Below are 17,272 nucleotides of genomic sequence, written 5' to 3' on the forward strand. Positions count from 1 at the left end.
AATAGTCTTTAGTAAATCAGCATTCACCTGTTTTGGTTTGTGTTCCTGAACTCATAATATTTCTCCAAAATTATTTTTTAGACAATAAGCCGGGCTTTCATGAATGGAAGTGCTGTTGAGCATGTGATTGAGTTTGGATTGGATTACCCTGAAGGAATGGCAGTAGACTGGATGGGGAAGAATCTTTATTGGGCAGATACTGGAACTAATAGAATTGAAGTGGCACGCCTGGATGGTCTGTACCGGCAAGTTCTTGTGTGGAAGGATTTAGATAACCCTAGATCTTTGGCACTTGATCCATCTAAAGGGTAAGAAAGGTTTGTGTTTTCTCTTTCAGTATAGTGTCATTGGAGCAATGAGAGGCAACAGGTCCATCACAGAGACCATGCCAAATGCATACTTTTATAATATTTAGCTTAAATATAGGCATTTCTATACTGCTTGTCTCGCAAAGGACACAAAGTTGCTTACAGAAATTTCCACAACAAAGTAAGCAATATCACTTAAGCTATCACAACAAAGAGTCAAAAACAGATACCTTGCAGGCAGGTTCTGCTCCACTTAACTAGCTCTTGTATGCTCCTAGAGTCCTTTATATCACACTCAGTGGCGTACATCTCTGTCATTGCCCAGCTTTTATAACTGCAGGCATGACTGAGACAAAAGCACACCTGAAATATTGTGCAGCTGGCAATATGTTGCCACAGCAATTCCCCTTCCTTGCTCCCTTATACCATTAGGTAGATGGCTATTTAATTCACTTATTCTGCAAATTAAGATGGTATGTATCATCATGGCAACCACCAAGTCACTGGGGATAGACAAGTCCTGTCAGGCTGTTTTGAGTCTTCAGGCTATCTGGTACCTGATACTGCTTGCTGCTGTCTGGCATCTGATACCACTTGCTGCAGATATCCAAAATGATCACGGCCCCTCAGATCATGAAATGGGCTTAAAACATAATTTTTTAAAATTACCTTCAACGTAAAGGTATTTTATCATCTGATTTCTAGTTAAGAACTTCTCAAATGCTTTTGACCTCACTTCCTTGTATAGTCATGAAAATTAAAAACTTTTTAAAACCGAAAGGTAAAATTCTTAATTCCATCAGGCATCTACACAAGATCATGCAGATATCACCCTGCAGTTGGGAAAAATCAGCAACTGCCCATGTATACACTTTCTCTGTGATAGTGCCTACCTTCTGGAATGTAGCAAATATATGAAGAATCACGAGAAAAGGTAGCAATAAACCATCACCAAACTTTGCAAAGCTGAATTATTTAGGTGGGCTTTCTTTACACAAAGTAATAGGATTGTACTGTAAGAAATGTCTCATAGAGATTCCTTGGTAGAAGAACAGGAACTTTAGACTGTTCTACTAGGTACTGTCTGTTGTCGTAGTTAAGCCTCTACTGGGTAGTTTCTGCATAGTTAAAGATGTCATGTTTAATTATTTATGGTTTCTTTCAGCAGTGTGTTCATCTCTGTTTGGATTTATGCTTGTTTTCAAATTTGTGCAACCCATACCCTATTTGTATTTGTTCATTAAATGTCCTAACTGTTGATCATATTGTCTTGCACTTGGTAATCCTCCTTTGGTCTCAGCGAACAAGGTGGACTATAAATAAATAAATGCTGGGAGCCATTGGACTGTGTATTGCCATCCTCTCTCCTTTACATTACAAGTAATTCCTTCCAGCAGAATTTAACGAAAGAAGAACATTTCCAGATATATTCTGGAAATCTCTAATCTTTTTTGGAAAGAGCATTACTCAAATTATTGGATGGCCTATACAGCACTAATCTCATTCATCTCATATACAAATTTGTGAATTATAGTATTGCAGCTTGTGCTTTTAGGATAGAATCCCAATTTGTTAACAATGAAGTGCAGAACTCTGCTTTAAGTTGTGAATTAAGAGCCAAAAAAATCCTAGATGTGAACCGTAATGCTTCTGCATGGTGATTGATAGTTCTGTGGCTGTCGTTTTTTTAAAATTCCAAACATGATCAACACTGTACTGGAGTCAGAAACAAATGGTCTCTCATATATAGATGTTTTGGGATCAGCCTTTGGGAAGAACTGTGGCTGGAATTCACTTTAGCATTTCTGCCTGCATAGTGTGACTTCCTTGCCTTTCCTCTCTTATTGCAGCCCCCCCCCCCCCAATACTGCTCCTGGAGTAGTACCCTCAGAGCAGCATAGGGTTGAATTTTGAGCTGTAGAGGGATTGAGGAAGCAAGGAAGTTGCACTGCATGTACAGAAATCTTTCAGTCTATGGAAAGATCCAAGTGGATCTAGAGCTGTAATAGTTCATTTGGAAGCTCCCTGTGCACCATTTTCATTTCCAACCAAGATGTTTTAAGTCAATCAGTGAAACTATACATAAATTTCCTCTTAGCTTCTTTGGTGCCAAACTGGGCTGAGTAATGGTTAAAAGATAGCTGTACATTAAATAAGTCCTTTCCTCTTGAGTGATGTATCGTTCTTAAGTGAATATTTTCCTTCGTTACTCTCTGCATAATTTCCTAGCATAATCTAATCACAAAATGTGAAAAGTGATTTAACCATCAAGTCATCCTTTTTCAGTGCTGGGGTCTGTTGGTGCCCCTTAGTCGTGGGAGCTTGTAGATGACTGACTTGCTTCTCATTCTGCTTGGAGAGTTCTGTGAAAATCAAATGCTTCTGTACTGCAAGACACACAAAAAGTTGATCCTTTAAGATGTTACTGAATTGAACATGCTCATTAATGTCTATATCAGATGAATGTGTGCTAGTCCAGCTCACACGCACAAGAATCCTCCAGGACTTTGAAATATTCATTTAACGTTAAGATATGTTTTATAACCATTCAACATTGAGGGAAAGTGTAATTATAGTTAATAATGTTATTTATTAAGCATCTCAAGTTCACTCTTACAACATTTTCCATTTTACATACCTGAGAGCATGTAAACAAGACCAGAATGGCTGATTGACACTGTCTTTAAAAGGATCACTTTTTATACTGGGTTCTGTTTCATTGTCCATTCCAGGTACATGTACTGGACAGAATGGGGAGGCAAACCAAAGATTGTTCGGGCTTACATGGATGGGACAAACAGTATCACTCTAGTGGATAAAGTGGGGCGTGCCAATGATCTCACTATTGACTATGAAGATCAACGACTCTATTGGACTGACCTGGATACAAGCATGATTGAATCATCAAATATGCTAGGTATGCCACTAGTTAGAAAATATCAAAATAAAATATACAGATTCACACCTGTACAAATTACATGGGTGAATACTACTCCAAGAGAGTTGAGTCCAAAGCTAAAATTCCCTGCTTTGTCTCTAATTTTTCTGTTGACTCTGTTGTATAGTAACAGCAGCTGTGGTTGTATGAACTAGTTTCGGGATGATTTGGCCTCACGTATTTTCTCTTCCTCTCACAAAAAGGTAAAAGTAGTCCTCTGTGCAAGCGCCGAGACATTACTGACCCATGGGGGGACATCGCATCACTACGTTTTCTTGGCAGACTTTTTATGGGGTGGTTTGCCATTGCCTTCCCCAGTCATCTACACTTTACCCTCAGGAAACTGGGTACTCATTTTTACCGACCTTGGAAGGATGGAAGGCTGAGTCAACCTTGAACCGGCTACCTGAACCCAGCTTCCGCCAGGATCGGACTCAGGTTGTTAGCAGAGCTTGGGCTGCAGTACTGCAGCTTACCAATCTGCGCCACGGGGCTTCTTCTCACATACAACAACCTAATGAAAAAATGCTTTTGTGCCAAACCATAGTGGGTTACATCTGAACCACAAACTATGGTTTGCTCTCTTCCCTACAAACCAGGATTCTAAAGCTGGGTTGCATCCTGGTTTGGTACCCTGTTTTTCAGAGGGTGAACCATTGTTTGTGGTCCAAACTGTTGAATAGTGTGTATTCAGCGTGACTTCACCGGCTTGAAGAGAACCCAGAAAGAGTCCACACCTTGTTTGTTTAGTAAAGGTGTATAATACAATTTATTTATAGGTGGATAAAGAGCAATATATACAGGTTACAGTCCAGAGAGACAAAGTGCTTCGCCTACACCTGGACTCGAAAGAAGCCCCAACCATACTGTACATAGTAGCTATTTATACATGTAGACACCCAATCAGATGCATGCATGAGTTTAGCTGAGTCATTCACTTACGTCCTCCTGACTCTTGACTTAACCACCTGATGTGTCTACCTGTCAAACTGATCGTTCTGATCTAAAGCCTCTGCACACTGGCTTTTGACACTTAGATATTATGACAAACAAGACTTTCATTAGATCACAAATGAGTAGGTCTGAGATCTCTTACGCTTGTTCATGTAACGTCAGATCATGAAGCATGCCAATGTTCTGGTATATTAACAATGCTATCCTAAGCAGAGTTAAAATGTGTACATCTCATTATACATCTCATACCATATATGGTACACTTACACACTTTTAAACTACCTTTAAATTTTTGAGGTACATATAATATGTCTGAAGTTGCTCATGCTGGAAAGAGAAAGCATACAAGAGTGAACTACAGTTGGAGTTTTTTTACACTGTTGCAAGGGTTCTGATTTTTAAAAAATATAATTTTGAGGCTCTTAGACTAGGGATGTTGATTTGGCAACACTGGGAACAGAGCAACAGTAATATTGCTCTTCATTATCCCACAGGCAGCCTCTGAGACACTGTCCCAGTGGAGTCTGTGGGTGGGGCATACTTCCTCTTGCTGTCTGGGAAGCTCTACAGCCTGTACTTCCCCAAAATAGCACAGGAACAAAGAGAACCCCAAGGATTTTTATCTACTCAAAAATCTCACCCGACTGAAAACAGGAAGATCAGTCCCTATAGAATGTCAGCTCTACAGACCAGCATTACCTCTATTTTTAAAAAATTATTTCAGCTTATTCTCCCTGCCCAATTGTTCACTCCACCCAGGTATTTTTTCTGGTTAGAAAAAGCTGCATGTTGGAGTTTAGTTGAACAAAATACTGAGCTAGGTATCCTTTGCACATTGATATTCAAATCCGGATTTCCAGATTATGTCATTTAATGGCATAATATAAAGTAGAACAACATAGCTGAGATTATGAAACCCTGATAACCCACATTTGAAAGGCCAGGGAGTTGATTCTACATCACCACTGGAAGCCCCTTGTGTCCTACCAGAGAGAAAAGACCAGAATCCTCTGAACACTGGGCTTGCCCTTACTCTTTTTTCCACTTGATGTAGGATGGAATGTTTGATGGTATCAAAAACTTCCAATCACTCTAACATCATTAACAAAGAAGAAATTTCCCTATCCCTTCATAGATGGAGATCATCTACCAGTAATAACTAAAGCTATCTCTGTTCCAGTATCAGCCCTGATGCCAGGCTGAAATGGATCAATTCAGAATTGTCGTCTCAGGTATTTTCAGAGTTGCTCTGCCACCAGCCACTCAAGCACCTTATGCCCTGAAGGCAAATTTGCCACCAGCCTGTAGGTGGTCAAATCATTCTTTGTCAGGCATGGATTCTTTAATAAAAGTCTCACTATTGCTTCCTTAAGGGGCTTGGGAAAATTCTTCCAACCAGAGAGATATTTATAATTCTAGATAAAGGAGTTGGTTTTATCTTGGCATGATTTAATTAAGCAGAAAGCAAAGCACCTACTTCGTAAGTGGTAGTCTTCACATTCCAAGGACCATATCCGCATTAAGCCAGGAGACAGATCTGAAGCTCTCTCTGTCATATCAGCAAGAGAGTGCTTCTAAGGCCTCAGACAAAAGACGTGTATTAAACCAAGCATCTATGTTGGACTGCATGTGAGAGATTTTATCATCAAAGAATCTAGCCAAAGTGTCATAATGATCCACCAAATTCTCTTTGTGTTCTAAGGATTTAGGTGTTGATATAGCCCAGAACGCCTTAAATAGTGGGTCTGGGTGAGATTCTGCTAATAAGTTGGTGGTGAAGAAGGAAACTTTTTACCATTGGTGCCACCACCATAAGCTTTCAGTTGGGCTCCACAGTGGGCTCTTTATGTTTCAGTACAAGTCTTCTGCCAACAAAGCGCTATTCTTCTTTCATCCCAATTCATATCACCCAGCTCACTTAGGGGGAGACACCAGAGGTCCCAGACAACTTAGCATTCCGGATCCCAACAAGGGTCTCTACCAAGTCACCAGAGAACAACATTTGTAGAGGAAAGTGAATTACCTTCTGTGAAAACCTTGTCTGAAAGTAGCATTTAACTTGAACGCTGGGCCTGGCCGAGTGGGCCCTAAACTGTCATACAGAAGGGCTGAAGGGAGTATTCCATGAAAAATCTTGTATGAATAGTGCTTGCATAGTGTGCACTATGTGCCTTTCTGATTACTTCTCTCCATATCATCAAATTAGATATGCTGTGTTTGGGAAACAATATATGAATTGCAGAGGATAAGTGAGCTTTTATCATTTTGGCTACCAAGTTGCAATGACCGTGTCAGTTGATGTGTGGTCTTCTCTTTCAGGACAAGAACGGGAAATAATAGCAGATGATCTACCTCATCCATTTGGGCTTACTCAGTACAGTGACTTCATCTACTGGACAGATTGGAACCTTCATAGTATAGAAAGAGCAGACAAGACAAATGGAAGGAATCGTACACTAATTCAGGGGCGCTTGGATTTTGTGATGGACATACTGGTTTTTCATTCTTCACGACAGGATGGCTTGAATGACTGCATGCAAAACAATGGGCACTGTGGACAGTTGTGCCTTGCGGTACCCAATGGATATAGATGTGGATGTTCATCTCACTATACCTTGGAACCCAACAGCCGTAACTGCAGTTGTATGTCTTTATCTTTCTTGCAGTTCTCTAAGAACTTGCAGTTTGTTGATGATATTTTTAAGCCCTCAGTTTTCAGAATTCTGGAGAATTCCCTCCCACACACTTAGTGTGTCAGTGAGTGTGCATTTTATTTTGGATCTCTGGGAGTGATTCACAGCCATTGCTTCCAGTAGCAGCTGAAGAATATCTTGAGAGCTTACACTACCTTTTGCTCATGTATATATCTGCTCCCCACCTACTAAAACAGATCTCTCATCCAGTATTTACATGTCATGATGGCAGGTGGAAGATCTGAGCCTGGGGTGGGAGAGACATGGAAAACAGATGCTGGCAGAAAGATCCAATCAGTTCCATCTTTTAAAGATTATTATTGCCTTGAGTAGCTAGGCAGGCTCAGGGGGAGCTAGCCAGACAGAACTACAGCTGTTTTGTTTTCATCAAGCCCTCTGAAAATGAGACCAGACAGCAACATTGTGCAGTGGATTGCACCCAGGTTGGAAATATGGAATATCAAGTGAACATTATTTACGTATTTTTCATTTTATACAAAATAATTAGAAGGTTTTTAAAGTGTGAAAGATTAAGGGAAAGATTACTAAGAGCAGTGATAAAATAGTTAAGTTTTTAAAATCATCATACTGAACATTTCTCCTATTTTGATTGCAAATATGCTCTCTTAGACCGGTGATTGTGCACACTCTCACTTATAACAGCGGGGAGGGGGTTTGTTTAAAGTACATTGTAAGAATTATACTTTCCACATAGAAGGCACTGCAAAACAATAATAATAACAAAGCTCTTACACCTAAAAACTGTTAAAAATTTAATTGCTTTAAATGTTTTTAACTTCAGTCATGCAATATCAGTGGGAAAATCTCTAAAACTTTAATATTTTTACAAATACTGTTCTTTGTCCTACCAGGTTTTTTCACAATTTTTTTAATTAGATTATTCTTTTTCTTTTTCTAGCACCCAGAAGTTTCTTGCTTTTTAGTCAGAAGTCTGCCATTAGTCGAATGATACCAGATGACCAGCAGAGTCCAGATATCATCCTTCCTATTCATGGTTTAAGAAATGTCAAGGCTATTGATTATGATCCCTTGGATAAATTGATTTATTGGGTAGATGGTCGTCAGAATATTATTAAAAGAGCCAAAGATGATGGCACTCAGGCAAGTTTTTATATCTCTGTGTGACTGTGTGTTAAATGGGGTTAGGTGAATACTGATTATTATATTACTTATGCAGACTGTTTAAAACCATACTGTAGGGAAAGTGCTTTTTACTTCGGTTTTTACTTCTGCCATGCAAAATAAGGTTTCTGTCACCAACAGCTGGTCACATAATCAGTCTCCCTTTCTGCCCACTAGAATTTCTTAGTCGTCATTGTTATGTAAAATATGAAGAGTTTGTGTCAGGTTTTAAAAAGTACAGGCCCTCCCACCTGTTCAGGCTGTTAATATTACATACGCAGAAGTGCTGTTGCACTGCAAGGTGGTCATGAAGCAAACAGTGGTATAGGGGCCTGTTTTATTGTCTGTGTTGGGGTATGTTAGTTTGGGTGGACTATTACATATTGATAGTACAGTAGCCACTGTGAGTCCAGTCTTTTGGAGAAAATTGAGATGTAAGTATTTTAAATAAGCAAATGATGAGTGTTGGGAGTGTAATATTTAACATGATTAAGGCAGACCAGGAGAACTTGCTGTGAGGTGGTGCTGAAGGAATTGAGGGCATGATCCTGTCACCTGTTCCTAATGTTAGTACTGTAGTTAAAAGAACCATCACATTACTGCGCTATTTCCCTGTCATGAACTAATTCTACAAACATTTTGTTTCAGCTCTGCAGATTTTTAGAACAATTGTTTATATAGGACAAATTCTTAGTCATTTGAAGAGCAAAGTGCTGAATGGAGCTATTTGATACTAGACCAAAACAGTGTTGCACCAGTCTGTCTCTTATATGGGACCTGAGTTATATTTCCTGTGTTTTCTTTTGTCTCCTAGATCCATCCCTGTGTTGCAAACAAATCCTTATCTTATAGTCAAATAAAAATGCCATATAAACTAAAGTGATTAGTTTTCTTCAGGATTTTTATTAGTTAATGAATTATTGTTTGTAGTAAGGAAAGGCCTTGTAATGTCAGGTCTGCTCTTTGAGAGATACCAGGTGATAATTGCTAAGTAGATTCTCATTAGTGGCCCTTCCTAGGTGCAAATTACAATAGAGACTACTTGTTATGACATGGCTTGTTGTACAGTATAGGCAAAAAGAGTTTCAGCATTTGAAGGAATACCTCCCCAGGATTCTTTGGTTTCTAAGTTTGCAGTTTTAATAGTTTACTGGGTAATTTTTGCTACCTTTATATTCCAATTAGTTCTGTTAATTAGTGTTTTCTGAACATTGTTATTCATCTTTAGATATTAGATTTCTATGACTATCTGGCTTTTTCTCAGATAATAAGGAAGGAATAGGCATCTAATGTCAATGTTATTATATAATAAGGTTTTGTTTGTTTACACTAAAACTGGTTTGAAAAATTATCAACATTCTTAGATTAAAGGAGTTAGATTGTTTGCATCAGTGAATAAGCAGCAATGAGCAACAAGCTATTTTAATACCAGCATTGTATGTGTATGTTCACTATAATTACCTATTTCAGTTTGTTGTTGTTAGAAGCAATGCTGTATTTAGCTGATCAGGCAGCATATTTTTTGAAAGACATACTAAATCAATAAGTAATAAGTGTCATGTTTGAAAAGATCCATTACCCCTTCATCTTACTCAAAAAGAAATGCATCTTCTCTGTAACACATATGAGATCCACCTACAAATGTGTTTTCTCTTCAGATATATAGTTATTTTTTTTCTTACATACAAGCATCTTTAGATTTACTTGGTTAAATCATATCAATATTGATTAAAACATTCAAGTTTAATTATATGACATATGTTTTTTATCTCTGATGCTTAGATGGGCCTTGTAGTTTCTTTATATTCTGATCTCTCTTGTGGGCTTACTTTATCATGAATAATTTACTCGGGCTTTTTCTTTCACACAGCCTTTCACAATCATGAGTACTCCCAACCAAAGCCAAAATCCAGAGAAGCAACCACATGACCTGAGTATTGATATTTATAGCCATACTTTGTACTGGACCTGTGAAGCCACAAATACAATCAATGTCCACAGACTTAATGGAGAACAGATTGGGGTGGTACTTCGGGGAGACCATGATAAACCAAGAGCCATCATTGTAAATGCTGAGCGAGGGTAAGAATCTTTCTGTATTTTCTTTAAAATGTATAGTGCATCCCCAGTATCTTTGTCAATAGTACTGGGACTTCATGTAGCCTGAAATTAATCTTATTACCCCTGTATCCAATTCCCCCCCCCCAAAAGTGTAGTAAAGGTTATGTAGAAATTCAAGGTAATGTCCCAGTGTTGGCAGTTTAGCTTTAAGAATTTAACAGCCTTTATATCATTTCTTGAAATGTACTGAATGAGGTATCAATAGTGCATTTATAAGAAGATCTTCAAGTTAAGATCTTTATCAGCATAACAAAAAAATTGAAAATCACTGCTGAGTGACCACAAAGAAGGCTTGGCTCCAATAGGATAAAAACCCTGCCAAATATCCAGTATTTAACTACATAATTGTTTCTTTTAATGTGTGATCACGTTGTTACTATGGGATTTCCACTACTTCAAAAGTTCCTAAAAGAGCAAAATATTGGCCAGTTATTCCTGGAAGCTTAATAGTAAAGTCCTATTTGAACATAACTTTTCTGGATATCCATATTATGTTCCATAGAGAGATAAAGGTAATAGATTTCATCGTCTTCCCACAAAACTCTGTTAATTGAACCAGCACTTGTTCATACTTTTTATCAGATATATGTATTTCACCAATATGCAAGAACGTGCCCCAAAGATTGAGCGTGCAGCCCTGGATGGCACAGAACGAGAGGTGCTCTTCACTACTGGATTGCTCCGACCGGTTGCTCTAGTGATTGACAACAAGCTTGGAAAACTCTTTTGGGTGGATGCAGATCTCAAACGAATTGAAAGCTGTGATTTATCAGGTGTGGGTTTTTTTTCAATTTAAACAATGTAAAATTTAGAAGAAGAATATTTAGGATTTCTATTTTTCCATCGTAATTTCTGCTGCGGCACAGCTGATTTCCTCAGGACTTTGTTCAGAATTTGTGACAAATTCCATTTTTCTGGGGTACTAATTAATTATAGTATAATTTTGTGACAGTACTGGTTGAGGTGGTAATATTTCCCCTATAAATCAGACTTTTCATTAACAAGTATAATAAAGTTTAAAATGTGCTGTCCAAACACAAAGGTTTCTTAGCATCTTTGCTGCTATTTCCTCATGTTTGCCACTTTTTGCATTTCATGCTGGGGGGAAATGTTGCTATCTCTGCTGATACCCATTCTCACTACAGCCCCCAATTTGCCCTCTATGATCTTCAAGATCCTACAGCCCAGGAACAAACTTTCAGGAACTCGGTGTTCTACAGCAATCAGGAGGAAGTGAGAAGTTATAATTCCACAAGATCTACTCTCCTACAGATCTTGTTGTACACCAGCCAGTTAGTCCAGCCCACTCTGATCACCTGACATAACTTTTGCACAACTTGCCCAAAAACTTAGGGAATCAACACTTGCCCCAAATGGTTATGGTTCGCCTAGAGTAAAAACTGAAAATGAGTTACACTCACTGTTCCTAATACCCCACATACTAGAAAACCCTGAACATTGGATATTTATACATTTTTCCTTCAAGTAAGTATGCAAAGTGTATTCCAGTAGAAAAAAGCAAAAGTCCAGTAGCACCTATAAGACTAACAAAATTTTTGGTCAGGAATGAGCTTTCATGAGCCACAGCTTACTTCTTCAGATACGGCTAGAATGTGAGTCCATCTGTCTGTATATCTTGGAGAGTGAAGTGACTGAAGAAGCGGAATGATAATAGCCGGTGAATGACAATAGCAAGCGTGATTGAAAAGGTTGGGGTATGCAGAGAGCTAGTGGGTGTGGAGAAATTAGCATTGGTAATGAGCCAGGAAGCCTTTATCTTGAATCAATCCAGGTGGCTTCATTGTCTTGAGCTTTGTTATCGGTTGCAGCTTGGCAGTCTCCAGAATACTCCCAAAGTACTTAATCAGAAAAACCTAAAATTTTGGACACTAGAAAAGTTATTAACAGTTCACCAACATCTCTGCCTCAAAAGCCAGTGTGTTGTAGTGATTAGCGTGTCAGACTAGGATCAGGGAGAGTCACATTTGAATCCCCTCCCTGCCATGAAAGCTTGGTGGAGGACTTTAGGCCGTCTCACACACACTCGGCCCAGCCTACCTCATAGGGTTGTTGTGAGGATAATATGGAGGCAAGGTGAGCAATGTAAGCTGCTTTGGGTCCCCATTGAGGAGAAAGGCAGTGTATACATGAAGTAAAATAAAATAATAACTAAAAAAAAGGGGGAAATAAAATGTACCCCATAATAGTTCAATATCTTTCAATATTAAGATGAAAGCTGGAATGTTGGATGTATTTTGCCCAATTCACACTGATTAATAAGAAAAATCTGAGAATGGGGCGCTTGTAAGTCTAATGTTCAAGACCTTATAACTGAAATTTACTTCATAATAAAGATAAACATAGAACAAGTCATACTGTGTATATGAACCCATGGGAGTTCTGTTTCCCCCTTCACCTATTAATAAGACTTTAATGGTGGAGGGATTTCCAGTAGTGGCCATGAACATGCTCATGTGTTTTCAAAATGTAAGCTTCATTTACTGTTACGTTATAAATTTTGTACTGGACAGAGATTGTTTGAGGTAGACACTTGCACTTGTAGATGAGCGGAGAACAATTTTTGACAATTCTACTTCCCGCTCACTGCAGCTCTTCAGCCCACTTGATGTTCCAGGAGGTCCAGTTATCCATGGGGGCACAATTGCAGGGAGCAGGGCTTTTTTTCAGCGGGAACGCGGTGGAACGGAGTTCCAGCACCTCTTGAAAATGGTCACATGGCCGGTGGCCCCGCCCTCTGATCTCCAGACAGAGGGGAGTTTAGATTGTCTGGAGATCAGGGGGCAGGGCCACCGGCCATGTGACCATTTTCGCCAAGGGAAATTTAAACTTTTAAAAACTCCCCCCTTGTTCCAGCTGACTCAAAGTGATATCATTGTGCAGTCCTGAGTTCCATCACTGAGTTCCACCACCTCATTTCCCAGAAAAAAAGTCCTGGCAGGGAGCATAGGTGACTTCAGGGGGAGAAGTAAGGCAGCAGATATATTGTTCATGCGCAGTACAGTTCTGTTCACACTGCACAGGATCCATGCCTGACTAACTGTGATGTTTTATGCCAGTGTAGATATCGGTGAAGTTTTTGCTGCAAACATGAAGTTGCTTGTTGTTGCATACTACAGCACACTGGTACATCAGTGCAGAAGTAGTGTGAGGCTAGGAAAACCCATGTTCAAATCCCTGCTCTGCATTGAAATTCATTGGATGGTTTTGGACCAGTTGCACACACACACTCAGGTTAGCCTACCTCAAATGGTGTTCATTAGGATAGAACTGGGATTGGGGAAGAACTGTACATCCCTGAGCTCCTTGAAGGAAAGGTAGACTGAATAGATCACATAATATTCAAATTTTATTTTTGTATTTCAAGTTAGGGGTGCCAGGTCCTCCTGGGGCAAACCAGGAGTAGGTGGGGGTGGGTGGGAATACTTACCATTGTGCACACACCTCTGTACCCATCCATCGCGCTGGCAAATGATGTTATTTTCCAGCACAGCATGGAAGCTATGGGTCACACCAGGGGACAATTCAGTAAAAATAGTTCCTGGGGGAAGGGGGTAGCAACCCCATATTTTAGGCAAATATTTTATTGCTCCAGAAACACAGTGTACAAGAAAACAGTTCCTAGTCCTAAGGAGTTTTTTGTCTGGAATTTCACATACGAGAGATAGTAAGAGGATGGAAGAGAAGTGGCAATAGGAAAATGTTTTCCAATTTTACATGTGCTTCAGCCTAGTTTGGTAGGGAAAAGCAGGGACTGAAGTTATTATGTCAAAGGTTTTGAGGAAAAGTTGAACCTTTAGAGGTATGAAGGAAGTAAAACAGAAGACATCATACAGAAGTTCTATCAGTCCCAAACATAAAGGGGAGCAAGCAAAGAACTCATTTGAAGGAGCAGAGAGACCTTTGGATGGCTATTGCCAACTCTTGCTCCAAAAACTGAAGGAAAGAAGAAAGAGTGTATGGATGGAGTAGAAGGGGAAAGAGGAATTTGTAGGCCATGTGCTGAATTAGCTATAAACTGAGCTAAGTTTTGATGGATTGATGCACCTCTCTTTCCAAATGAATTTATGGAAAAACTTCATTTTTCAGAGTCCTAGTAGGTCTGATCTAGCACTGTATGCATAATCTGTGACTATAAGAGTTATGTTGGGGAGGGTGAGTAGTATACTTTCCTCCTCGAGTCTTTTATTTGCTATAAGGAAAAAAACATGTATTTGATCATTGAGGTTGACTAGAAAACAACTTGTTGGTACAAGGAAGGAAGGATATCAGGATGAAAGGGAAACTCTGTGTTAAATAGGAAATAATGTATCATAGATCAATAATTGCTGTTGTTTTAATTGTGAATTATTGTTATAACACAACACAGTTTTATGCTTTTTATATTCCTAACAATGTGTGTGACAACATATGTGCTACAAATAGCATATGTTTCCTTATTATAAGCACTTAGGGTAAATTATAGAGTATGGACTTCCCCTCACCATCAGACAAGCTATATTTATTTACTACTGGGTGTCAGAGTAGTTAAATTACTTTGAATTTAAACATTTGTAATATAAATTAGCTAACTAGGAAACAACTGATTCATGATGGGAAATATTTTAAAAAATTCCTTCACTAAGGGGATGTCGAAAGAAGGTTGTTATATGGCATTGTGCTCTATTGAGCAAAAAAAAGACTTTCCAGCAGGCAAGCCCAGTTCTTCTTTGTGTAGTCCTATGAATAGGTTCTGGTCTGAACAGAAGCAGTTCTAGCCAGAGAATTGGTACCCCAGTTCCTTCCTCTGAGGAGACCATTTTCCCTCTCCATGCATGCTCTGATGGGAAGGAGGGATCACCTTCCCTTTAGGCCCCTTTCTGATTATCACATTAGCATTAGCTCCAAAAACATTGTCTTAAGAGATTTACCATGAGCCTGCCCTTTTTTCTGCAGTTAACATTTTCTTTGAACTTAGGGGAGGTGAATATTGTCTGTGTTTTGTTTATTCAGGTGCTTGTTCACTCTGTCCCCCGTTAGGCAGCAGCTTACATTTAAATATACTTTTTCTCTGCCTCCTTGGTCTAGGCAAGACACCCAATTACTAAAGTACTTCACATTTCAAGAAAATTTACTAAACACACGCACAGGGAAGGTATATCTTGTCTCTGGGCCTTGCTGTGTGAGAAAACGCTGATGCCTATGACTGGCCCGTTTTTCATCTATTTTGATATCAATATCAGTCTTGCAGCCGGCAATGATCCTGTAGAGATCAATGGCAGCTTTGTCTCTTCTATTCATAGTCTTGCACAGTCTGCTTCCAAGCATTTATTAGTCATCTGTTCCTCTCTAACTTCATTAATTACAAAGATGGGATGGGAGTGTATTGGGGTCAGCAAATCTAGAAGAAAACATTATTTAATAGCAGCATTCCAAATCTTAATCGTTCTCTGAACATGTCATTATCAGTCCATAAGTTTGTATAATTTCTACAATGCCCCAGACTACTGTTCTAGCTGCCTCCATCCCATTAGTAATCTTTTCTTTGACTTCTTTGACTGGGACTTCAGATCATATTTCTCTGTCCCATTATCTTTCTTTCATCTACCACAATACGATTACAAGTTTACTGGATACAAACGTGGATATTCAAGAGCAACTCCAAAGTGCCCTCAATAAATTGTGCTTTTACAGTTGAATCACCTGCTGCCTCATGCATTATGCTACAGCTGCTTATCACACTGCCCCTTGTACCAACCAAAGCAAAACATGTTCCATACGGCTCATCATAGCATTGCAGACAGTGACTCCAGCTCTTCTACCGTCTGGGGAATCCATCCCAGTTTTAATTTCCATGCTTCTGCCTAGGTATCTATACAAGTAGGCCTACAGTACTGTTCCTAGATACTCCAGCAGTTAAAATTAACACTCCTGACAAACCTATCTCTTCCACCAATCCCTTTCTTGGAGCCTCCTAATCCCATGGAAAAGATCAAATGTGTTAGCTGGAAAATACTTACAGGGTGTAGCAGCAAGATTTTCTTCATATACCCAGCTTCCATTGTGGTGGTTGCTGCTTGGGCTTTCCAAAGCAAGAACAGGCGAATTCCCCATCCTACTGTCACTGAGACACATGAATCCTAAATTTTATTCTGTTGCAGCATTGTTTGTAACTTCAGTTACCTAGCCTGCATATCTAGGCATCACTACCATCTGTGGAACCAGCTTACTCTACTCATAAAGCATTTGTCAGCTTGAAAGTATTATTTGGTCAAGCTGAGGCTTTTACAGTGCAATCCTAAACAGATTTACTCTGTTTCGGATTGCACTGTTAATCTGTCAAAGCTACAAATTAATGCAGTGTGCCACGATTTATAGTGTAATTTAAAATTAATTGCAGGAAGTGTTAGCCCTGTGCCTGGCTTTGTTCAATGTCCCTTTCCTTCAGTACTAAGGCTTGTACCAACTACTTGGGCCTCTTTCATGCCACCATAAGGTGCTGGAGAAAGTAGACAGAGACAAGAGGACCACTTCTTTACTAGGCATTATTTGGTCTACTGTTCAACGTTCTAAGTATTAGTCTTGGTTCCATTTGGGATTAGCCTTCCCCTTTCCCAAGTCCCCCACAAATTCTCAAAGGCTTCTTCAAACTAGAGGTATACTGGATGTTCAGGGAAGTGGCTGGGTAACTTAAGGGTTTTCTACTCCCATATGAACCTGCCCGTTAATAAAGATATTTAACAGATGTGCTTCTGTAATTAGGTAGCTGGATACTAGAGACAGGTCCATTTATTGTAGAACTCCCTTGAAACTCAGGTTCACCAAACTATAATAGCATGTTATATGTTCCATGTGAAGCCTGTCCTGTTTAACCATGCTTTTTTGCTGCTTAGAAAGTTGTTGCCCTATTTGCAAATAAATGGATAAACAGGATTGATTTTATTTTAATTTTTTAATTTTTAATTATTAATGCTTTTAAAAGCACTCAGTATAGAAAACTGGAATAGAAGAAGCTCTTAAATCAATCAAATAGCTACAAGGAGCTTGCAGTTTCTTACCAGATGTTTCTTATTTTATTTAATATGATTTGTATGCTATGTAGTATTCTTTTGGTGGTG

At 39.1% G+C, this 17,272-nt stretch overlaps 1 protein-coding gene across 1 annotated transcript in view; it reads left to right on the forward strand.

Annotated features, from left to right (window-relative positions):
* Positions 1–17,272, forward strand: part of LRP5 (LDL receptor related protein 5) — a 226,208-nt gene that overhangs the window by 176,794 nt on the left and 32,142 nt on the right. The window contains exons 10-15 of the mRNA XM_054970416.1: positions 82–308; positions 3,041–3,225; positions 6,520–6,843; positions 7,813–8,015; positions 9,907–10,118; positions 10,740–10,930. Coding sequence (XP_054826391.1) covers positions 82–308; positions 3,041–3,225; positions 6,520–6,843; positions 7,813–8,015; positions 9,907–10,118; positions 10,740–10,930 — 1,342 coding nt within the window. The remainder of the gene's footprint in view (positions 1–81; positions 309–3,040; positions 3,226–6,519; positions 6,844–7,812; positions 8,016–9,906; positions 10,119–10,739; positions 10,931–17,272) is intronic.

The sequence above is a fragment of the Eublepharis macularius genome, chromosome 2 (assembly GCF_028583425.1).
Source record: "Eublepharis macularius isolate TG4126 chromosome 2, MPM_Emac_v1.0, whole genome shotgun sequence".
Lineage (NCBI taxonomy): Eukaryota > Metazoa > Chordata > Lepidosauria > Squamata > Eublepharidae > Eublepharis > Eublepharis macularius.